A 23,468-nucleotide genomic window follows, 5' to 3' on the forward strand; every position below is an offset into this window, starting at 1 on the left:
TGGACCATCTGCCATGTTTGGGGTGTTTACAAAACTAAGCTCCTGGGCCTTGCACTGGATCGATTAAAGTGGAATCCTGGGCTGGGCACAGTGGCTCACGCCTGTAATCCCAGCACTTTGGGAGGCCAAGGTGGGTGGATCACGAGGACAGGAGATCAATATCATCCTGGCTCACATGGTGAAACCCCGTCTTTAGTAAAAATACAAAAAAGAATTAGCCAGGCATGGCGGCAGGCACCTGTAGTCCCAGCTACTTGGGAGGCTGAGGCAGGAGAATGGCGTGAACCCAGGAGGCGGAACTTGCAGTGAGCCGAGATTGTGCCACTGCACTCCATCCTGACCAACAGAGTGAGACTCCATCTCCAAAAAAAAAAAAAAGTGGAATCCTGGAAGTGGGGCCAGGAATCATCTTTAAACAAGCTTCCTAGGTGATCCTGACGTTTCAGAACTGCTGGATTAGAGATCTCTGACCTGTCCAAGAAGTCAGAATAGTCCACAAGATAGATGTGAATTTTACAGAATCTTTTCACACTGTGGTCCATTACCAACAGGGAAGAGTCAGAAGCCCAGGCCCCAACAGCACAAGGGCATGATTATAGATGAGTGAGGTGACCATGGACTAGTCATCTCTGTTCTCTCTCGGATCCATCCTTGTTTGGGGTAAACGGTGAGGTCAGTGTGTAAAGGCCCTGCCCTGCGCAGAGCACAGCTCTCTGCAGGGGCTTTGCAGAGCTACTGGGTGGGAATAGACCTGCAGGGAGGGTGGGAGGCCTGGAGTTTCTGTCCTTGGAGGAAGGTGAGCCAGGCCTCTCTGAGGAGGGAAGAAAACCCTGGACATACCCTTCCAGGGCTCCAAACTATCCGTGAATTGTCCCCTCTCAGCATCTTGGACTCTGTGGCTCTAACAACTTAAATAATTTTTATTACAAAAGGAAGAAAAGACCAAAACATCCCCAGAATTCTCCCATGGGCTTCCCCCTCCGCGCCAATAAATAAGGTATGGGAGACTGACCAGCGGAAGGGGTGGGGATCATGGTTCAGCAGAAGAGGGAGCTTACCCCGGGGGGTGGCAAGCACATCCAGCCCACTTCCCCCAGTCCCCAGCACTATGGTCACATTGGCCAGAACACAGAACTCTGCCCACTGACAGCAACAGTCTCTGGATGTGTCTTGAGGAGTGTGGCCAGGGAGGAATGTCATACCTCAGAATGGCCGGGATGGCTGCCCCACCCCTGTGGCCTTCCCAGTTCTGGACAGCATCGGGTCCAGCCAGCTCCATGCTGGCTCCCAGGGAATTTAGCAGCATCAACTGAGGTGCAAGCCCACCCAAAGGGGCCTAAGACAGATGGAATGGGCCCTCCCCAATGGGGGAGGCAGAGTATGAAAACTCATAGTGAGAGCAGGCTGAGTTGGGAGTCGCTGTGCCAGCCTCAAGGTCTCTAGGATAGAGGGGTCAACAACCACCCCCTCGCCAGCTCAGCTTGCAGCTCTATGACTACACCACGGCGGGGGTGGGGAACCCTGGTGTTGCCCAGTCAAGTCTCAATGATGTATCTCCATGGCAGAGGAGATGGCAGGAGCCAGTGCACCCCAGCACAGGTCCCTTCCAGGGCCAGCTCCCTCCTGGCCGAGAGGCTTCTGGACCCAGTACAGCAGTTCCAGGAGGGCAGCGGTGGAGTCCTTTCAGCTCCCTGCCCCGGACATGCCCAGTGGGTGGAAGCTGCCCTCTTCTAGCAGGAGACGCCCCAGGCGGTAGAGCAGCTGGGGGTACCAATGCACACCCTCCCCAGGGGTCCAGCTGCCCCACGCCAAGCTGTGAAAGAGTCTCAGGGGCCAGAAGGCCAACTGAGCCAGGTGGTGGTCAGCCACGGCCGCGAAGCAGGATGCCACCACATCTTCCACCACCAGTGTCCCGTGCCTTGTGAGTGGGGCATAGGCCCCAAGGGCCACGTGTGTAGAGACAGCTGCCACGCGGGCAGGCTGCAGGCCTGGCACCCCAGCCACCAGCACATACTGGCCAGGCTGCACGTGGCTGGCAAATGTGGCCCGGAAGCGGGCCGCCGGCTCCGTGTGATTGTCAGCTGTAAAGAGCAGGTGAGCGGGTGTGAGTGCCAGGCGGCGTGGGGGGTCCTGAGTCTCGATGACCTGGAAGGCTCTTAGCCTGTGGGGCTCGCGGTCCAGGAAAATGAGCACATCACTGAAGGTGGGGCTCCCGTCCTCCCCCATGGCCAGCACGCGGTCTCCCGGCCTCACAGCTGACAAGGCCACACGCGCCCCACTCTCCAGGCGTACCTGGGCTCCGGCAGGGAAGCAGCCGCCCGTCTTGGCTGCGGCCGAGTGCTCTGTGGGAGAAAGGGACATGAAGGTGTTACTGCTGTGTAGCTCGGCCTCCCAGTCACAACGATCCTCCCTTGGCCACCCCAGCCAGCCAGAGCTCCTCTTGCTCCCAGAGAGCCCCTGTCACCATATCCTGGCTCCTGCCCCCCACTTCCTATGCAGGCTTGAACCCACACTTCACTGCCCCCCATCCCCTCACTCCAATGTGATCTTCTGCCCCCTCCTCCCCAGCCTAATACTTTGCCAACAAGAGGAGCACAGTAGTGCTCCAAGACCCAGTGGATGAGAAGGAAAGGGCTGCCTCATGGAGCGGGAGGTTGCTTAGCTCCTCCGAGGCCTAGATGTTTTATTTCTCACCCCTTGCTCAGACACTCCCCAAAAATTGCCCTCTCAGGCTGATTCCCCAGGTTCTGTAACAGAGCTGGCCCTTTGAACGTAGGGATGTGGGAGAAGCCCACCCAGTGGGGCGAAGGCAGACTCCTGGGCAGCCTCGGAGTGAATGGTTGGGTCAGGAGCAAGCCAGGGGCGAGGACACAGTCACCATCTTCAGTTCATGTGCTGAGTCCCTGTGCAGGGACAGGACACTGCAGCATCAGCAAGTGAGCTGGAGAACAGTGTTTGGGGGTCAGGAGTAATGAACAGAAGTGGCCGTTGTGGGCTGGTGTTTGCAGTGAAGGGTGGATGGGGCTTGCAGTAGACACAGTTGGCAGGGAAGTACTGAGTGGAAGGTTCAGGGTGTGGTTGTGGGTCAGGGTAGGGTCAGGAATATCAACATGTGGGCCTGGGCTCAGTGTGCAGGTCTATGAGAGTGCGACTACTACATGCTGCCAGTGTGAAGGGCTGAGCCGGCAGCCAGATGGGGCTAGGCTGGAAGCCACACAGGAACCATTTGGAGCCTCCATGGCTGGGTTTGGTGTAGTTGACAGGGTGCTGACAAGACTTGAGGGAGGGGTGAGGCCCCAGTGCCTGCCGATTCTGATCAACAATGCGGCCAATCTGGGAAAATCCACTTTATTGAGTCCACTTTGTTTAGTCTGGCTCTCCTGGCTGGCTTTGCCCTGAAATGTCCAGCTTCAGGGCATGGGGGGTAGAGTTTGAGTTTGGGGACGCCTGCGCCCCAGGGAGGGCTGACCTGCAGCTGGGTGATGGGTTCGGAGCCTCTGGGCTCCTGGTCAGGCATGCAGGTGTCTGGGCATATCCCGGCCCCTGGCCCCACCACCCGCCTTACTCTGCACCAGGTGGGGTGGGGAGGCCTTTTCTGGCAGCCTGGCTTCCTCCATCTGTCCAGCTTGCTCTGTCTTGCACCTCCTGTGGCAGGCTCTGGACTGTGGGCCACCAGGTCAGCACCCAGCAGCCCTGGGACAGGGCCCTATCTCCCTAGGCTCCTACCATGACACTACCAGGCATGGGATGAGCAGGCAGTCAAGGTCAGGAGTAGCGTTGGAGAGCGCCGCCGATGTCCTCTTCCCCCGGATCCCTGCCTCCATCCCTGGGCGGGCCTCTTCACCTTCTTGGCACTAGGCCTCCTGCCCACGCCCTGCGGCCCCGGCCCCGGCCCCGGGCCCAGCCCCCCGGCGGCGGCTCACCGGACTTGACGGAGCAATGCACGTGGGCCTTTGACTCGTAATACACCCAGTCAAAGCCGGCCTCCACTGCCAAGCGCGCCAGCAGTCCATACTTATTGCGGTCGCGGTCTGATGTGGTGATGTCCACCGCGCGGCCCTCATAATGCAGGGACTCCTCTGAGTGGTGGCCGTCCTCGTCCCAGCCCTCAGTCACCCGCAGCTTCACACCGGGCCACTGGTTCATCACGGAGATAGCCAGCGAGTTCAGGCGGTCCTTACAGCGCTGGGAGAGGAATGTGCGCGAAATCAGCTGGAGCGAAATCGGCGGGAGGAGACTGCCGAGGTGCAGGTGTAGGCGCAGCCTCGCCCAGAACTCTCCCGCCACACCCACGGGAGCTGGAAGCCCAGGAGGGTGCTGTCCCTCTCCCTTAGGAACAGAGGGCCCTGAAGTGCTCCCTCCCTAGCATACAGCCTCCCCCGGGGATCTAGACCGCACGACGGTATCACAAATCTGGAGGAGGCATGGAGGCAAGCGCCCTGGCGGCGCCTTTTCTGGTAGGTAGAGGTCTCCTGCCTCCCTGTGCTGTCTTCAGCTCCGGGTATCCATCCCTCCACAGACAGGACTACATCTTTCAGCGCCCGGTCCCTCTGTGCCTCCAGCAGGAGGGCCAGCCAGCTGCCGGGAGGGATGAGTGGCAGCGGAGTCGACTGCCTGCGGCGGGCCTGCGAGGCGTGCAAGGCCCGAGGTGCCCAGTAGGTGTCACCGCAGCCTCAGGGCTGAGGCCTGGGGACGACGGGCTCTGGAGGCGCGGCAGGTGCAGAGCGTCTCAGCAGCTTCAGGGGGTGTGTTGAAGGGGAATCGCCGGCCTGCCTGGATCCCTCGAGCATCACGGAGGACTCCTGCCGGGACCCTCTTATAATCCCAAACCGGCCCACACCCCCGCTAGAGATGACAGGGCCAGGGAACCAGAAACCGGTGGACTAGCGCCAGGGCCGCCCAATGCCGGGCCACATGCAGCGTCTTCCTCTGCAAGACGCATAAGGGGCTGACAATCCCAGACCTCCAGGACCTCTGCACCGGTGGCCCGCCCCTATACCGTGGGAAGGAACTCCATAAACCAAGCTTCTGATCTCAGGGAGCCAGCTCCACCACCCTCCTCATGTGGAGTTGGAGTAGAGCCGTGCCCTGGGGGAAGGACCCAAGCGGCCATCCCTGGTTGCTGCCTCCCGGTGTGCCTGGGTCCTGAGAGCCCAAGGGGCTGTGCGGCTGACTCTGAGAAGCTGGGGCGGAGGCCTTGGCCTGAGGGGAAAGGCCCTTCCACCAGTCCTCGACTCTGAGATTCAAGGCGCCAACCAGTGTGGGCAGCCCAAGTCTCAACCTACCCCCACCCTGCAGAGCCTGGGCCTCACAGACCCTTGGACTCAGCCTCCTAGGAGCCAATAGTAGCTACAACCCAGGGCCTTGCAGGTCCTCGCTGGTGCACAGCCTGGCTGGGGGTGCTTACTGCCCAGGGAGGGAGTTCCGCTTGCTCCTTTGTAGACCCTGCTGTCAGGCTTCTAGCCCCCACCTATGCCCGCCTGCAGCCCTGGTTCCCCGCCTCTCTCCCTCACTGCCACCGCCCCCTCTCGGGTCCAGAGCCCGGGCGTGCGCTGTCAATGATTGCCCAGCCCGTGGCCCGGATCCTTATCTGCATTCCTCGGCGCCCGGCCCGGCCCGGCCACCAGCCAACCTTCGGCCCCGACACCGGCCGGCCAGCCCCGGCGCCAGGGTGCATGCTGAGGGCCCTGAGTCTAGCTGCTCTTCCCAACGGATCTAGAAAGTCAGGGGCCTGCTTTCAGGGGGAAGCCTCGGGAGACCCCGGAGGAAGGGGGTGAAGGTCTCTCCCCTCGCGGACCTGGCTGCAGGGAAGGAAGTTTGCGCCTCTAAGCTTGGGTGGAGCGCGGGTCCTGCTCCCAGCATGCAGAGACTAGCGTCAGCCCTGTTCCCTGCCTCCTTCGGCATCTCAGCCCCTCTCTTCCACCACCAAGCCCAGGAATCCCCTAAGCTCAGTCCCAGAGCCCAAAGACTCCAATAACCTACCCTTCCACCGCAGTAGCACCCCTCAGCTCTCCGAACAGACACGTGGGCTCGCTGAGCGGGTTCCCTTTCCCACCTCCACCTCCCCATTCAACTCTTCCTCGCTGTTCTTAACCCCAGACCCAGCCGGGACGGACGCTGCTCCTGGAGGGGGCAGCGCATAGAACCAAGAGCGCACAGGGAGGAAAGACCGTGGTGCCCCTACGCATCAAGAGATTCTTTGCCTCAGGGATGCCGAAAGGTTTCAAAATGAAAGGGGCACAGCTGTGCAGAAGGTTAGGCCGGGAAGGACTGCGTGGGTCCCGGAGGCGCAGGAGGCAGCCGGGTAGAGGTACCTCCGGGTGCCGCGTCTGGCTGAGCTGCCAGTACTTTGGGGCAGAGGAGCCGCCGCCAACCTGCTGGGCTGTGGGGCTTGGCAGCGAGGAGCTCTTCTAGCAGTCTCCGCCGGGCTTGGGGATGCCGACACTCCTGCCTGGACCCCTGGCCAGCCCATCGTGGGCAGGAGGCAGCGGGGCTTGGCGAGAGGGGTAGGTGCCAGGGAGAGTGCCAGCCAGTCGAGAAAAGGTGCCAGGGGGTGGGTAGGGCCGGGCAGGTGGCGGTGCTTCGGCGGCGGCGCGCTGGTAGGGCGGATCGCGCTCACCTGGGTCATGAGGCGGTCGGCGCCTGTGTTCTCCTCGTCCTTGAAGATGATGTCTGGATTGTAATTGGGGGTGAGCTCCTTGAAGCGCTCGGAGCTGCGAGCGATCTTGCCTTCATAGCGTCCGCTGGCGCCCAGGGTCTTCTCGGGCACGTTGGGGCTGAACTGCTTGTAGGCGAGCGGCACGAGTTTGCGCGGCGGTCGCCGGCGGCTGCCCACCACCCGGCCCGGCCCGCAGCCCCATGCCGCCGGCACCACCAGCAGCAGCAACAGGAGCAGGCAGAAGTGCAGTCGGGGCCGGAGCCGGGCGGGAGACATGGCCAGGGAACCCGGGGAAGCGGCGGGCGAGGGCTCCTGGTGGGCTGATGGGCAGGCGAGTCGACGGGAGCGCTGCGGGGGCTCAGGCGTCCAGGTGGCTCCGGGGGGCTCCAGGCGGGGGCGCCATGGGCGGCACGGTGCGGCCAGGGCCGGCGGGACTCAAGTGCGGGGCGGGGGCCCGGGGCCCGAGCTGGTGGCGGCGCGCTGTCCCCCTCGGCGCCTCGACTCTGAGCTGCCGGGCTCGCCGGCCGCCAATAAATAGGCCGGCCCGTTTGTTTTGGCAACGCGGCGGCGGCGGGGGGCGGCGGGCGGCGGGGCTGCGGGCCGCCGGGCTGGGCTGGGCTGGCCGGGCCGGCGGGCTGCAGGGCCCCGCGGTTAGCACCCCGGCCCGGCGGTCAGGCGGCTCGGGCGGAGCGGGAGCTGCTGCCGTCTGCGGCGCGGCCCGGGGCCGAGTGAGAGGGGAAATGGAAGAGATCCGGGCTCGGGCCCCGCGCAGACCGCACCCTACCCATGTCCCTGCCTCCTGTGCGCTCGACAGCGAACCTGCAGCAAGGGCAACACAGCCTCCTCCCCCTCGGGCGGGCGGCCCCGGCACTAGCCAGCCCTAGTCCCGCTCGCGCCTCCGCCGCGCGTCCGCCCGCCCGCTGCCCTCTGCGCCCCCTGCGCTGCCCGAGTTTGCCCTCCCCGCCTGGACGCGCCCCACCCCGCCCTGGCCTCGCCTACCGGCTCTTCGCGGCTCTGGGGTGCCCCGCCAGGCGCAAACCTCCCGGACAGGAGCTGCCACCCCCACGGAGACCGCAACCCACGGCGCGGCCGGACGCGAGGGGCGGGGGGCAGTGACCGGACCGCACAGCCGCCTACGGTGTCCCCTGCGGGGAAGCAAACCCAAAAGGCAGGAGGCCGCTCATAACCTGGTGCCCCACCCTGGCCCAGGCGACGCGCCCTTTCAGCTTGGTGGAGCTGGGTTCTGTATCAACCTGGTGCACATCCCACAGCCTGCCTGTTGGCGTCAAACTAGGGGTGGGGAGTCTAGCCTTTTGAAGAGTCAAATAGGGGGTTTTAAGTTGGAAACACTGTTAAAAGCGACAATATGAAGTTGCAAAGGGATAGGTCAATATGCAGAGAAGGGTAGCTAAAATGGTGACATCAACAGAATACCGAGGAACCCTGACTGACCATGTTAAAGAGGGGCCGCAAATATCTCAGTAACGAGGGCTTGCTATGAATGCCAAAATGATGCAAAGTCATCGGAACTGCTAAATAATTACTTGCTTCTATATTACACATTTAAAAGAGCAGAGAATATGTAGAAACAACTAGGAACGTGAACATGTGTTATGTGTTTTTATACGACATTCGGGAAAGCTGAATGAATTAGGATCCCTTCTGTCAAAACAAGTAAAGGCAAGTGTGTTAAAGGCAAACAAAAAACATCACCACCACAACACCAAACTATATGATTTGACTGAAATAGATTCTGCAAATCCAATAAAGGTAGAAATGAAAAGATGAGAAATAAAAAGGCTTAAAAATTATCATCCAAATTCTATTAATACAATAGGTACCATTTTATTGGTACTTATATTCCTGAATATTGGAGTTATTAGATATTATTGTACTACTTGTTCTACTTGCATTATCTAATTTAAACTCAAAACGGCCAAAGGAGCTATTACTGTCCACATTTTACAAATGAAGATATTGAAGTTCAGAGAAGATGAACAACTTGCTAGTGGCTGAAAAGCAGGGATTGAAGCCTATGACTCTGGCCCAGCCCCAGTTTTCGCCTAGGGAGGTGCATTGTCCCTCTGTGCAGGACCAATCCACCCAACACCACCGGGTTTGGGGCTGAAGTAGCTCTTCACAGATTTACTCACACTCTCTGGATCAGTTTTATAAACACAAATTCAGGATTGGATGAGACTCAAGAGAGTGCTTAATCTAAGCGCTTGAAAGGAAACTGAGGCCCACAGAAAGAAATTTAGGATTGCTCCACTAGGAGTGGAGTGGTGCCTGCAATGTGGAAACAAAATGGATCGCCTCCTTTCCTCCCCTTTGCCCGCACCTTCTCCCCACCCCGCATGTTCTTTCTTGCATTGGCATTCAGATTCTGTTTCCTAGTCAAAGATGAATGTTCCTTCTTTTCCCTGAAAGCTTTCCAAGAGCTTTAACTTGTATTTTCCAGGGCTCAAGAACTATCTCTGCGATATTCTCCATCTCCTTTCCCTCCTGCCCCACTACCTCAGATTTCTGGAGCGGGGTCAGTACCTCTCACAAACCAGACAAACAGGGGCTCTCTGTTTTTATGGAGCTGCATGAAAGAAAATTCCATAGGCTTCTGCGGTCACCTATCCCAGTGTTTAATAATATTCTTCTAGAGAAGTTTCGCCTTAAATTTAGTCTTTCTCCCTCCCTCTCTAATGCAAATTCAACTCATTCCTCTTTTTCTGGCCTTGGGGTTTAGGGCCATTATCCTGCTGATTATCCTTCATGCATTGTCTTGAAGAGTTGTTAAATTACTTTCATTCTTCTTTTCTCCAAATAAGAGACAATTTCTTTAAGTTCTCTCAGAGGTTCTAATTTATAATCATTTATTAGTTTTTCCATTCTTCCTCTCATTTCTCCTCTCTCAGACTGTGATTCTAACCTATTAAATACAAATCTGGTAAAGATCTGATCCATGTCAAATAAGTTCTTATGCTGTAAGTGCTGCCATAGCTTGTCATCAGGTGTGCCACTGCAGCAGAGCCACCTCGTTGGTTGAGATTGGGCTTCACTAAGACCAGACCCTCCTATGCCATGCTAACTTAGGAGCAGTGATAAGGGTGTATGCTGGAGAAGCAGAGGGAGACCAGTGTATCAAGTTTTTTCTCTCTGCCAGGTGCTTTACACAATTAGTAAAATCTCCACAAGAATCCTCTGTGCATGACATTATTCTCCTTTTACAAATCTATAACTCCAAGATCTAGTCGCCAAGTAACTTGCCTGGGGTCCCAGAGCTAAAAGTTGAACGCAGAGCTTTTTCACTCCAAAGCTGTACTCTTTTCTCAGGACATAATGGTGCTCCAAGATCTGAATCTCAAATTTGGGTCAACATCAGTCCAACCTCCTTCAATGGAGGAAGGGCGGAGACTGGGAGCACCATAAAGTGACCTGGAACACTTTAAATCCAACCTGGGGCCTCAGTACCCGGGTCATTTCTTGGTTGCCTATGTTCTTAGCTGTTCAGTAGGTGTAGGGTGGCTTTTAAACTGGGCTAGTAGTTCCTTAGACCTATCAAACAAGACCTGGTTCTTTTTCTGATCATTGCCAGCCTCTGCCAGCAGTATTAAAATTGGACAGGGGCAGAGTATGCCACTCTGGAAGCTCCAATGGCCTACAGCCTGGGACATGTGACCTCATTATCAGGAGAGAGATGCAGTGATCGAGCCTCACTGGGCTCGACCCACCTGAGCCTGCTGGTAAAATCACTTTCTTCTCTCACCTTTAGATCTCTTCTATCCTTCAATCAGCTCTATTTTGAAGATAACAAATTATCTATTGCTTTGGATAATACGATTAATTTTTTGTTTAGAAAAGTGAAAGTTTAAAAAAAATTAGAAATGGAGGGAAATACATAATAGAACATAATTTAAATATCTACTTAGTAGACTACCATGTTAGCATTTTTAGTTAATCTTACTTTAACGCTATATAGTACAAATACATTGTACTTATAGTATATACATGATATTCTATAGCATATCTTCACATCCATGTACATACTGCATAGGTCCGCACTTCTATAGTCGACTAGTATTTTTTCTCCTAATCCTGCCACTCGACTGGATCAATCCAGCTCTAAATCCAAGGGTGGTAAGCCACAACCAGACAACTTTCAGGAATGCAGTTAGTCCAACACCCTCCAGTGACCCAGTGCACAGCAACCCTGGCTCAGTAGAAACAGTGGACGTGGAGGTGGCAGACCCGTGCCTGAACACCATCTTTGCTACCTTCTACCTGTGTGACCTTAGACATGTTTCTGAACTTCCATTTCTCATCTATAAAATGAAAATAATATCATATACCTCATAGAGTTGTTGAAAGGGTTAACAAATATAAGCTTTAAAGTACAAATGTTACTTATAATTCACTTTTATCCTCTGCTGGGTTCACTTAGGAATAGCAGCAGTTTTCTGATTCCTATTACTCATCTAGGGGGAATACATAAGGAGGCTCATGTGTGGTGCCCCAAGACAGCAGTGGTGATTAGGAGCCCCTACCTCTTTCTATTAGTGAATATCTACCTTGATGCTATTGTATAATAGGCCCATAAGAACACAGAATGCAAACAGAAAAGTAGAAGATACAGTTGTCCTTGAGGAATTTACTATTTAACCTTAAAGATAAATCATGAAAACAAAAGACAATTACAAAGCCACAAATGCTACTCACAAATGAATACAGAATAATGCATTATAAACTAGATAGGCTAATAGATTAGATGAATTTGGTCTAGGAGAATATGGAAATAAGAAGTGATTAGCCTGGGGTTAGACCTCTTGGATAAAATCAGTTCTGAAGGAGGGAAGGGAACGACTGAAAAGAATGAAGAGGATACTCAGGAAAGGGGAGTGGTACAAGCAAAGATGATGGCCTAGTAATGAAGAGCCAAGTTAGATGATCTAAGAAAGAGAGGAAACCCTAGTATCATCTCACAAAACCTTCACAAAAACCTTATGAAGTTCACACTATTATCTTAATTTTACAAATGCAGAAACTCAGGTTCACAGCTTGTCCAATAGGGAGCTGGAGTTGGAATCCAGGCCCCTGTTGACTCCATGGCAACAGTTTCTTGGCGAGTGATTCCCAGAGCAAGCATGCTGGGTTGTCCACCTCTGTTCAAGTCAACCATTTTCCTTCCTAAATTGAAGTAACTGTTTTTCCTCCTTCTAGAACTGTTACCTTCTTCTTGGGCTTTTAACACCTTATACTTTATTTGACTGACCACTTCCCCAACAGGATGGTGTCACTCTGACTTCTACTGTTGATTTTTTGAAAAGGTAAGCAACTCCTTACCTTTTCAAAATTACCTTACCAAAAGGTAAGCAAATTTGGCCCCATGTGCAGAAATAAAAGCATACCTTTCAAGCCTCTGATCAGTCCAGGTCACATTTGGAGATCCAACTAGAGCCACTCAAAACTAACAATGCTTTGAAAGCTGGCTGTTGATTAGAAATGGGAATGTCAAGTTACCTTTGCTCAAACAATAAGCTCATTACGAGGTACTTCAGAGAGAGTCAGGCATTAAAGACCTTGCTTTGATGACTTTGAAAAGCTAGGAAAAGGCAGAATTAGTTACAGAGTGTTTTTCCCTCAAATCAGAGACCAAAGATTGTGGGAAACTCTTATCGTACAGAAAGACATTTACAGAAAAAAAGACAGACGTCTTTTTTATCTAGGGCTGGGCTCAGTGGCTCACACCTGTAATCCCAGCACTTCGGGAGGCCAAAGCCAGTGGATCACTCGAGGCAAGAGCTCAAGACCAGCCTGGCCAACATGGCAAAACTCCTTCTCTACTACAAATACAAAATTTAACTGAGTGTGGTGGTGCGCGCCTATAATCCCAGCTATTCAGGTGGCTGAGGCACGAGGATGGCTTGAACCCCGGAGGCAGAGGTTGCAGTAAGCCAAGATTGCACCACTGTACTCCAGCTTGGGCGACAGAGCAAGACTCTGTCTCAAAAAAAAAAAAAAAAAAAGAAAAAAAGAAAAAGAAGAAGAAGAAAAACAACATACATACATATATCTCTGTACATGGATTATAACACATTGACTAACTAATGAGTTATTTTTTTTTTCCTGAGCCACCATGCCTAACCTTTATTTCTACTCCAGTCTCTATTTGAGAAGAAATGAGTTGCTTAATAGAAAATCTTAGAAAACACTAGTTCAGTGAATGTTCAATAACACTCAAGTGATTCCCTGGCACACCTATCAGCTTTCTGTAATTGGGTTGTACTAGTCTACCCACAGTCTCTTACCCGGTCCCTCTGGGTAGAGATGGTACCCTAAGGATGCTGGGGATCTGTAGCCAAAGAAAGCAAGAAAGGATACAGTCAATTACTTTTTAGTAACTTGTACTCTTAGCTTCTGCAAAATGACAAGTTTATTCTATTCTGGTTATAGCTAACAAAAGGGTATTTAATTCTCACTCCTATCCTACAACAGAGTGCCCCAAACAAAACAGACTTCATTTATATCCACAAATTTCTAAAACCACCCAAGATACTGCTGGTGTGAACAGGGGTGTCTCATGTGTGTGATAATCTTTCTTCATTTATTCACTCAACAAAAAAAAAATTTTTTTGAGAACCTACTAAGTGCCAGACACCATTCTAGGTGCTTGAAATGTGACAGAACAAAAAAACAAAACAAAACAAAATCCCTGTCCTCATGGAACTTTATTCTAGTAAACAGGAGTTGGGGAGACAGACAATTTAAAATGAACATAAGAACACCGAGAGCCATGGCTCATGCCTGTAATCCCAGCACTTTGGGAGGCCAAGGTGGGCAGATCAACTGAGGTCAGGAGTTCGAGACCAGCATGGCCAGCATGGTGAAACCCTGTCTCTACTAAAAATACAAAAATTAGCCAGGCATGGTGGTATCCACCTGTAATCCCAGCTATTCAAATGGCTGAGGCACCAGAATTGCTTGAACCAGGGGGACAGAGGTTGCAGTGAGCCAAGATCGCACCACTCAATTCCAACCTGAGTGACAGAGCAAGACTCTGTCTCTAAACAAATAAATAAATAAACAGGCTGGGTGCAGTGGCTCACACCTGTAATCCCAGCACTTTGGGAGGCCAAGGTGGGTGGATCACCCGAGGTCAGGAGTTCAAGACCAGCCTAGCAAACATGGTGAAACCCCATCTCTACTAAAAATACAAACATTAGCTGGACATGGTGGTGCGTGCCTGTAATCCCAGCTACTAGGGAGGCTGAGGCAGAAGAATCACTTTAACTCAGGAGGGACGTTTCAGTAAGCCAAGATGACGCCATTGCACTCCAGCCTGGGCAACAGAGTGAGACTTCATCTCAAAAAATAAAATAAAATAAAATAAAATATATAGTTGCACTTCAGTTTACAATGAACCCACTAAACCTACTGTAAGTTGACAATATCCTAAGTTGAAAATGCATTTAATATACCTAACCTATCAAATGTCATATCCTAGCCTACCTTAAACATGCTCAGAACACTCATATTAGCCTACAGTTGGCCAACATCATCTAACACAAAACCTGTTTTATAATCCAGTGTTGAATATCTAATGTAATTTACTGAATACTATACTGAAAGTGAAAAACAGAATGATTGTATGGGCACTCAAAGTACGGCTTTTACTGAATACAGATGGCTTTTGCACTATCATCAAGTCAAAAAATTGTAAGTTGAGCCATCATACATTGGGGACCATCTGTAATAATAATAATGTGTTAGAAAGGAATAAGAAAGGACTATGGGCAAAACACCACATTCCAAGCACCTAAAACAGGGTGAAAGGATTGGGGTGCAGCCAGCTTGTGGCAGGAGGGGGATGCAAGGTCAGAAGGCAGATTCCTCCGTTAAATAGAGTGGTTAATGTTGGTCTCATTGAGAAGGTGCAATTTGAGCAAGGACCTGAAAGAGGAGAAGGTTTTCACCAACCAGGTACCTAGGGGAAGAGCATTCTAGGCAGACAGAACCATGGCACGTCATGGAAATAACAAGGAGACCATTATGACTACAGAAAATAAAACTAGGTGGGAGAGTCGCGGGAGAGGAGGATGGAGTGAGTAAGCTTAATTTTCTACTTTCTGATCACGAGGGTGTTTTTCAAACTTTTTGTAAAGCTCAGAGTGAAGATAATTTACCCTTTAAAGAGATTTACGTATTGACATGTAAATATAGACACAACATAATTAAGTAAAAGTAGGTAACAAAACAGTATTTACATACAGGATTCTTTTAAACTTTAAAAGAGAGAGAGAGAGAAAGAGAGAGAGAGAGAAACCCTCTCATGGTTCTCACTTTCTCCTTCGTACACTTAAAAAAATTTTTTTTTCTTTTGAGACGGAGTCTCGCTCTGTCACCAGGCTGAAGTGCAGTGGCGCAATCTCGGCTCACTGCAACCTTCTCTTCCTGGGTTCAAGTGATTCTCCTGCCTCAGCCTCCAGAGTAGCTGGGACTACAGGCGTGCGCCACCATGCCGAGCTAATTTTTGTAATTTTAGTAGAGACGGGGTTTCACCATGTTGGCCAGGATGGTCTTGATCTCTTGACCTCATGATCCGTCAGCCTCAGCCTCCCAAAGTGCTGGGATGACACGTGCAAGTCACCTCACCTGGCTCCCACACTTGAAAAATTTGAGAGGAATGCTGGGTGTAGAGGCACTCACCTATTGTCCCAGCTACTCAGGAAGTTGAGGTAAGGAGATTGTTTGAGCCCAGAAGTTTGAGACCAGACTGGGGAACTCAGTGAGACCCCATGGGAGAAAAAATTTTAAAAATGAAACAATTTGGGGGAAAGAATCTATCCTTTAAATATCAACTTCAGGCTGGGCCTAATGGCTTTCCTTGAACCCAGGAAGTTGAGGCTGCAGTAAGCCATGATTGTGCCACTGCATTACAGCCTGGGAGAATGAGTGAGACATCTCGAAAATAAATAAACGAAAATTTTAAAAATAAAGGGGAAATTTAACACGGTGATATTTTCAGCAAAAGGCAGAGAAGACTCCTCACTAGGACACCCAGCTTGTGAGGCAGCTGACTTCGAGTTTGTACTTGGCTGTCATGTACCTGGGACGTACCAGGCACAAGTCACAGCCACACTGTTTTTGGAGGGGTCACCAGTCAACGAGATGAAGTACAGTGAGGCCCCAGTTCCCGTACTATGGACTAGTGAACGGTCAAAGTGTGTGTGCATTTTTAGAGTTTGACAAATGAAAATAGCAGAACTGTGCCAAATGAAACTATTTAATCTGTTCATATAGGGTAGGGGTGGAGCAACAGCAGAGAACACTTCAGGGTTTCTCACCTAGGGTGCTCTGTGATGACTCAGGGACTGGCCTGGCTCCTTTGGGTCATTGATCAAAGCCATTTTGAAGCAGGGACTGCTTAGTAGGAGCTGAGCTTTCCACCAGAAAGACAACTTAGGAAATAGTTCCTGGCTGTGAGAACCTAAGAGGTATCCAGAGGGATGGGAATCTCAGAGATAATGGCAGTCATCAAATGGAACTGAAGCAGGTAGAGAAAGTGGTTTCAAAAGGATCTAAAGGTGATGGAAAACATTTCAATGGTTAAGCCACTTAGATAACTAATAGGAAGAATTCAGTGGGAAGAAAGATCCCCACTGGAAGCTCCAGAAAATGGGCTATACTGCTGACCAGGAAGGGAGATACAGAAAGCCTATAAAGTTGGCTTAAACCTCATGTTGGTTAAACATCATGGTATTCACAGACTCGAACTGCAAATGAGAAGATCCAGTGGGAAAACATTCCAGATCACTAAGGGACGGCACAGGGTTGTAGGAAATGTATTGGGAATTAGATAGAGAAACCCACATTCAACAAGAAACAGGAATCCTTAAACACGTATTAACTCAAATTATATACTTACTGACTGCATTGAGTGCTTATTCACTATCACCACCAACAGGGGCATTATGCTTCTTGCTGAATGGCCACAAAAACATACTGCCTGTGTTCAATAAGCCTACAATCTGCCGCAGCCTCCTGAGTACCTGGGACTACAGGCGCACATCACCACACTAATTTTTTTTTTTTTTTTGAGATGGAGTCTTGCTCTGTCGCCCAGGGTGGAGTGCAGTGGTGCGATCTCAGTTCACTGCAGCCTCTGCCTCCCAGGTTCCAGCGATTCTCCTGCCTCAGACTCCCAAGTAGGCTAGCTGGGATTACAGGTGCGTGCCACCACATCCAGCTAATTTTTGTATTTTTAGTAGAGATGGGGTTTCACCATGTTGGCCAGGCTGGTCTCGAATTCCTGACCTCAGGTGATCCACCCACCTCAGCCTCCCAAAGTGCTGGGATTACAGGTGTGAGCCACTGCACCCGGCCCACCACACTAATTTTAAAAATGTTTTGCAAAGACAGGGTTTTGCCATGTTGCCTAGGTCTCAAACTCTTAGCCTCAAGCAATCCTCCCACCTCAGCCTCCTAAAGTGCTGGGATTACAGGTGTAAGCCATGGAGCCCAGTCTCAAATTTCCCCTTTAGTACAATCCAGACACTCAATCTTTTCTTTTTTTCTTAATTCAAAATACCATTGTACAGCTTGTCCTTCTGAAATGATCTATTCCCTTTGTCTTGCCATTCTAATTATGTAAATTTTCCTGCCAGATTTAATTCACACCTATGAAAGAGGGCAACACAACGGACATTACCACTACCAGAAAACCACTCAAGTTGGGCCATCAGTATCACCTTCAAATGTCATCACACTGTTATTAGTATTGCTGTCATATATGAAACAAAACCTAAATTATTACCAGCTTTGCCTTCCGCAACTAGTGCCTCCTCATTCCTCCCACGTGACAGGACACCCTGAAATCCCCCCTAGGCAACAATGCTAAATGAAATTGGCAGTCTTTCCTTCTTGTGTGGCATCAGGCTTTTTCTGTCTTGAGTAAGGGCTGTCTTTATCATGCATGATTCCCAACAGTACTGCTCTTGACCCCTGAGTGGAGACCCACACCCTATGGAGCTTCTCTACTAGCTCCAACCCCTTTCACCACTCCCTGCTCAGCCTTCAAGGCCTGAGGTAGGAGGGAAAAGCCAGGATGAAGTGGCAGTCAAGAGGATCACCCTTCCCCTACTCCATTCTCCCCTCTCCTGTCACCCATTTCTGACTGGCCGTCAATCCTATCAGGGGTCCATAAAGCTGGGAGGACTCTGGCCCGGGAGAGGGGGGTAGGGGTTAGGCAAACAGGCCAGGGAGGCAGTTGGTTGAAATTTAACCACAATATTCTCAGTCTCTATTGTTTTGAGTGAGGCCCAATATTTCCACAGCAGGATTATAGGATCTGATTAACCATGTTAGACAACAATGCCGAGCTGGGATGGGCTTCCCCTTCCAGCTGCCAATATGAAAAAGTAAATACAACACATTTCAGAAGGGACTCCCAGCAGCCCCTGAGCCCTACTCCCCAATTCTAACTCTGCTACTGTTTTGGGCCCCAGAGTAAGGGGAGGGAGGAAGAGTGTGGCACTGCATGCTCCTTTAACTACTGGCCCTTGGCCCAGCAGGACAAGTAATCCTAGCACAATCTTCCCAGGTGAGTCAATGGCTGTGCGCTCCCCACACCCTGGAGCTCTTCCAGTGCTTCTTCCGGGTTCCCCTGGTAGACTGGCCCAGATTCTCAAGAACCCATGAGAGTTGGGTGCTGAGTGGGTGGAAGGGTAGCAAAATCTGTTGGACTCCAAACAGAGAAACTGAGTGGGGTGGGACTTAATAGCTGAGAAGAGTGATGAAGCCTTTGCTAGAATACTTGGGTGCTACCTAATGATTTCCTGTGTGCTAGGATAGAGAACTGAGAGCCCAGAGCTGAGAGGATACATAAAAGGCCACCACAAAAAAAAAGTCTCAGAAGATGGGATGAAAGATCAAGAACAGATGGACTTCTAGATCCTCAAATAGAGAAGGATTCCCTATGGTCCCTCTTCCTCACATAAGACAAGCTACCTCATACCCTCCACACACTGGATGTTCCACTCATGGTGAGGTCTTCTGAGGCCTTGGCCAAGAACACAAGGAAAAAACACAGAGCAATGAGCTGCCCTGGACAAGAGCACCCTGTAGCAGCTTCCAGGGCGTCACCACAGCTGGGAACCCCCCTCCTACAAAGCGTGGGCTTCCTTCTCTTCCTGCATTCCCCTCTGTATCTAAGAGCCTAGCGTAATCCATTACAATTTTGCTAGCCCATAAATTTATGCATGTTAGTAACAGAGATGAGGAACCAAGGTTCTTGAGCTCTGAGTTTGGTAGCTTCCTTGCAGTATGTCACTTATTCCTTTCAAACAGATTTTTCTTCAAGAAAAATTAGAAGACAGAAACTATTTCACAGTAGAGTTTAGAAAAACATATTCTGATTGTATCAAAACCTAGTTAACGTAAAATTATATTATTTAATGGTATAATACCCCTGTAGTGATATTTTCTGAGTTAGGGTTAACACTGACCCTGTTCTCAAAGAGTATAATCTAACGAAAGGATGAAAACAGAAAAGTGCACAAGAAATGTGTCTATTAACACAGTCTACATTAATAGCACAAGCAGAACAGACAAAGTGAGCTTACCATATCATGAGGAAGGGCTATTAAGAGAATTTAGGCTTACCCTATACTCTTTGGAGTGAATTTGTGTAGTTTTGTAAGTTGGAGAAAATGAGAGACAGAATAAATGGAGAGAGAAAAATGCTCCTGATGACAATGTAAGGAATGAAACCAGGAGGAGCAGCACAGCCTTTTCCATTCCCCACTCCTCCCGCCAGCTTTGTACAGAGTATACAAGGGGCCCCTGCTTATCTCCCAACAGACGTGGGCCAAGGAGGAGGTAAGGGCTTGGGAAAATGGGAGGTCTAAGTGAAAAGGAAGGAAAGAAAAGGGAGTCCAAATGTACTGCTGGATAAAAACAAGCAGCAGTAGGGCTGAGTATCAAGAAATGTGAGCATCTCTTCTTCCCCCAGTGCTCACTGTGGGTGCGCTGTACCAGGCCTGTGGAAGGATTTTGGTCTCAACAGGCTAGACTCTTTCCAGTTCAGAGCACAGGAACACAGATCTCACTCTTTGCCACCTTACACCATAGGAATTAGCTCCACAGGAGTCAGGGAAAGATAGAGACTAGAAGTTTTCTTTTTGCCTTCTCAATAACTTTACTATCCCTTGGAAATTCTCCTTGATCTGGGAGACTGGCTGCCTGGTGACAAGAGAAGAGAATGACCCTAGTGGTATCTTTCAGGACCCAGCCTGAGCTCTGCTTTTAAGAGTTGCTGGGGAAGTCCCCATTGAGGCATGAGAAAAGGAGGTGCTATCCAGCTGGAGTGGAAAGGGATGAGGCTTTCTCTCCAAGCAAAGAGCATGCCTGTCCTAGCTAACTACGGGGGACCAGCCGGCAAGGCCAAGTAGGCCTTGCAACCTAGGTGGCGCTATTTCTCTACTTTTTAGGTCGAGTTCCTGCAGGAACTTCCTCGAGGTCCCAAGTCCTGCTCCTGGTTTGCTGGCTTGCTCGTGTAAACCACCTTATATTATTTTTTTTTCTAAAAATACTCCAAAGCAATTGAAAGAGTCCCTTCTCCCACCAGCCAGCTCTGGCCCCAGCCCCAGCCCCGGGGAGCGGGCGGGTAGGCGGGGAGGTGGGCCACTGCTTTATTAAACACAGGGAAAACTAATATTTACGGAATAAAATTTATGGAGCAGCCATGAGAATTCGACCCTTTTATGTGCATGTAGAGTGGGGGTTGGGCCAGGCTGGGGGCCTAAGGGAGGGGCCCAAGCCAGGGGGCAGGGCTGGAATACAGCCTGGCTAGGCCAATTTGTCAAAGCAGGGATTTCCCTGGAGTTGCCTTAGGATGAATGATGCTCAACCACTACCCCTAGTTTTTGGGGGTAAGGGCTTCAGGGCAAGAATGCCTATGGCAGGGCCTCTCGTAGCAATGTTTCTCTAAGGACGTATTTAAGCAATACCCCCATGGAGACAGCAACCTTTGGGGATGAGGGGGGCAGTGGATGGAAGGTTACTAGCTATACTATTACTTAACCTTTTTGGAAGGTCACACATTCTTTTTGAGAACATCAACATTTTGCTCTAAGATTTTACCTACTATTTTGAGGGATTCACAGGCCTCTGGCCCCGCTGTGATGAAAAATGTCTTGAGTCTGTGTTCTTAGAGTACAGGGAATGCCCAGGGTGAAGAACCCGTATTTTCTCCAAGCTTGCTTGGGAAGCCTTTCCATTTCCCATGTGCCTTGTAGATAATGAAATCTGACTATCTAAATTATGCTGAAAAGAAACAAAAGATCGGCTAAGTGTGGTGGCTCACACCTGTAATCCCAGCACTTTGGGAGGCCGAGGCAGGTAGATCACCTGAGGTCAGGAGTTCAAGACCAGCCTGACCAACATGGTGAAACTCCGTGTCTCCTAAAAATACAAAACTTAGCTGGGCTTGGTGGTGGGTGTCTAATCCCAGTTACTCGGGAGGCTGAGGCAGGAGAATCGCTTGCACACAGGAGGTGGAGGTTGCAGTGAGCCAAAATCGTGCCATTGTACTCCAGCCTGGGCAACAAGAGCAAGACTCCATTTCAAAAAAAAAAAAGAAAGAAAGAAACGAAAGGGCAAAGTAAGCCAGCTGATAGGCTGTTTTTATTTAGTTCCCAATTCACTTCGATGACAGTCACTACCACATAGCACACTCTAGGGTCCTCTGGTCTGGGGGTAAAGTTATCAGCAGTGACTGGGAAGGAGCCTTGGTGGAGCTCTCAGACTCTGCTAGCAGGAAAAAGCATGAGGGTAAGTCCTGGAGTCCTCAAGAGCTCCTTCCTTGAAGAGGCCCAGGGGAGTAGAACATCCTATTGAAAAGAGGCAAGGTCATGGGATACAGACGTTTACAGTGGGAGACTGGAAAGAAGGACCTAATGTCCTTTCTGGAAAATAAATGTTTTCATTAGTGTATATAATAATGCTGCGAAGAACTCAGCTGTCTGGGCTTAAATTCTGGCTGTCACTTATTAGCTGTACGATCTTTGATAAGTCACTTACTCATTCAAGACCCAATTTCTTAGTGGGTTAACAGCATCTTCCTCACACAATGCCATGAGGATCAATGTCAGGTGCTCATTAGAGTTCCTGGTATACATTAACTGCTCAATAAATGTTAGCTATTTATTATTGTTTTTCTTATTATAATTATTTTATTATTGTTTGATCATCTTCTCTTGAGACTTGACATCAGGACAGAAACACCAGTATATATACAAGATATATGAATAAGGAGGCATTTAACCATCACAAGTAAATAAACCAGAAATGGGACAGGCATGGTGGTTCATGCCTGTAAACCCAGCACTTTGGGAGGCTGAGGTGGGCAGTGATCTCACTAGAGCCCAGGAGTTTAAGACCTGCCTGGGCAACATGGCAAAGCCTTGTCTCCACACACACAAAAAATACAAAAATTAGCTAGGCGTGGTGGTGTGTGCCTTTAGTCCCAGTTACTCAGGAGGATGAGGTGGGAGGATCGATAAACTACCCCTCATGGTAGTTTAACCTGTTGCCTATACTTTGGAAACAAAGAGAAAAATGCATTCAAGTTTGACACAGGAAAGCAGCAATCATCTATCTATCTTGTGCCCACCATGAAGAGAGTTCTCAAGATCAAAGTTTCCAAATGGAGGTTTAGCTCTGGCCACTGCAGAGAAGTTTAAGAAGAATCTGAAGGACTGGACTGATGGCTAGACTTCATCCAGAGACAACAATGGGGTGGTACCCAGTGAAGTGAATTGGGTTATGAGCTCCACAGCATAAGTGATCCCAAAAGCAGGGGAGTGTGAGTGCTTCTTATTCCATGCAAAAGACAGAAGTGGGTCTCTGAGGAGTGTCGGGGGCTGGCTGGCTAGAGACTCTAGGGAAAGGTAGACAAGGCTCCCTGAGTGTGTGGTGCTTTCTTGCTGACTTGTCCTATATACCTAAAGTCCATGGTAGAAACTTGAATCTACAGAACCTCCACCAAAAGAGAGGAGAGCATGGGATTCTCAGAGACTGGCTTCCACTTGAATAGGAAGGCCAATTCCCTGGGACCTGTCAACATGAACTTCAGTTTTCTTGCCCTTACAGTAGGCCTCTGACTGGGTCACTGTTTTAGAAATATTGCTGCCATGCAAGCTTCTTTCAAGGTGAAGCTTGGAAGCTATTCTCCAAGTCCATCCTCAGCAGCTGAGGCCACAACAGGTTAACTGAAGAGCCCCCTTGGCTTCTTCCTCTTGACCTTTGACAGCTGAGGTCTCTGCAGAGGGCCTGAAGTACCCTAGAAAAAAGGGAACCCAAGTTAGTAGGGGTTTTGAAATAGTTCCACTGAAATTAGGAAAGAAACTTTCTTCCTCTCATGGCTCCTGGTTAGGATGAGGCCTTCTTTTTTTTTTTTCGCCCAGGCTGGAGTACATGGACACAATCATAGTTCACTGCAGCCTTGAACTCCTGGGCTCGAGCAATCCGCCTGCCTCAGCCTCCAAAGCAGCTGAGACCACAGGCACATGCCGCCATATCTGGCTAATTTTGTTTTTTGTAAAGATAGGGTTTACTTTGTTGCCCAGGTTGGTCTCAAACTCCTGGCTTCAAGTGATCCTCCTGCCTTGGCCTCCCACAGGTTGTGATAACAAGCGTGAGCCACCATGCCCAGCTAGAAAGAAGAGGCATTCAGGAAGTGTCTGACATAGGTATTTTGAAGTCTATGTCAGGCAGCAAATGTGATATAAGACCCTAAGCAGGAGATGGAGATGTCCCTTCT

At 50.4% G+C, this 23,468-nt stretch overlaps 2 protein-coding genes across 4 annotated transcripts in view; both read right to left on the bottom strand.

The window, feature by feature from the left end:
- Positions 1–899: 899 nt before the first annotated feature.
- LOC105481245 (Indian hedgehog signaling molecule) lies at positions 900–7,557 on the bottom strand. The gene is made up of 3 exons (XM_011740687.2): positions 6,620–7,557; positions 3,924–4,185; positions 900–2,342 (listed from the first exon to the last, which is right to left on the bottom strand). The coding sequence occupies exons 1-3, from the start codon at positions 6,932–6,934 to the stop codon at positions 1,684–1,686; spliced, it is 1,236 nt and encodes a 411-aa protein (XP_011738989.2). The 5' UTR covers positions 6,935–7,557; the 3' UTR covers positions 900–1,683.
- A 247-nt stretch (positions 7,558–7,804) lies between these two features.
- LOC105481246 (non-homologous end joining factor 1) overlaps positions 7,805–23,468 on the bottom strand; it is a 102,931-nt gene continuing 87,267 nt past the window's right edge. For 2 of the 3 annotated variants that reach the window (XM_011740688.3, XM_011740690.3), the window contains exon 8: positions 7,805–22,988. In XM_011740688.3, coding sequence (XP_011738990.1) covers positions 22,914–22,988 — 75 coding nt within the window. In that variant the 3' untranslated portion in view covers positions 7,805–22,913. The remainder of the gene's footprint in view (positions 22,989–23,468) is intronic. The other variant, XM_011740689.3, reaches the window with a different exon arrangement.

Source organism: Macaca nemestrina, chromosome 11 (assembly GCF_043159975.1).
Source record: "Macaca nemestrina isolate mMacNem1 chromosome 11, mMacNem.hap1, whole genome shotgun sequence".
Lineage (NCBI taxonomy): Eukaryota > Metazoa > Chordata > Mammalia > Primates > Cercopithecidae > Macaca > Macaca nemestrina.

What these genes read in the sequence shown, in the direction of transcription:
- LOC105481245 (XM_011740687.2), bottom strand. Translation starts at nt 6,934, where the DNA reads ATGTCTCCCGCCCGGCTCCGGCCCCGACTGCACTTCTGCCTGCTCCTG. An exon ending in CCGACCGCCTCATGACCCAG is followed by an intron (nt 4,186 to 6,619) that starts GTGAGCGCGATC and finishes TTCCTCTCCCAG; the next exon opens with CGCTGTAAGGACCGCCTGAA. An exon ending in GCATTGCTCCGTCAAGTCCG is followed by an intron (nt 2,343 to 3,923) that starts GTGAGCCGCCGC and finishes TTTCTCCCACAG; the next exon opens with AGCACTCGGCCGCAGCCAAG.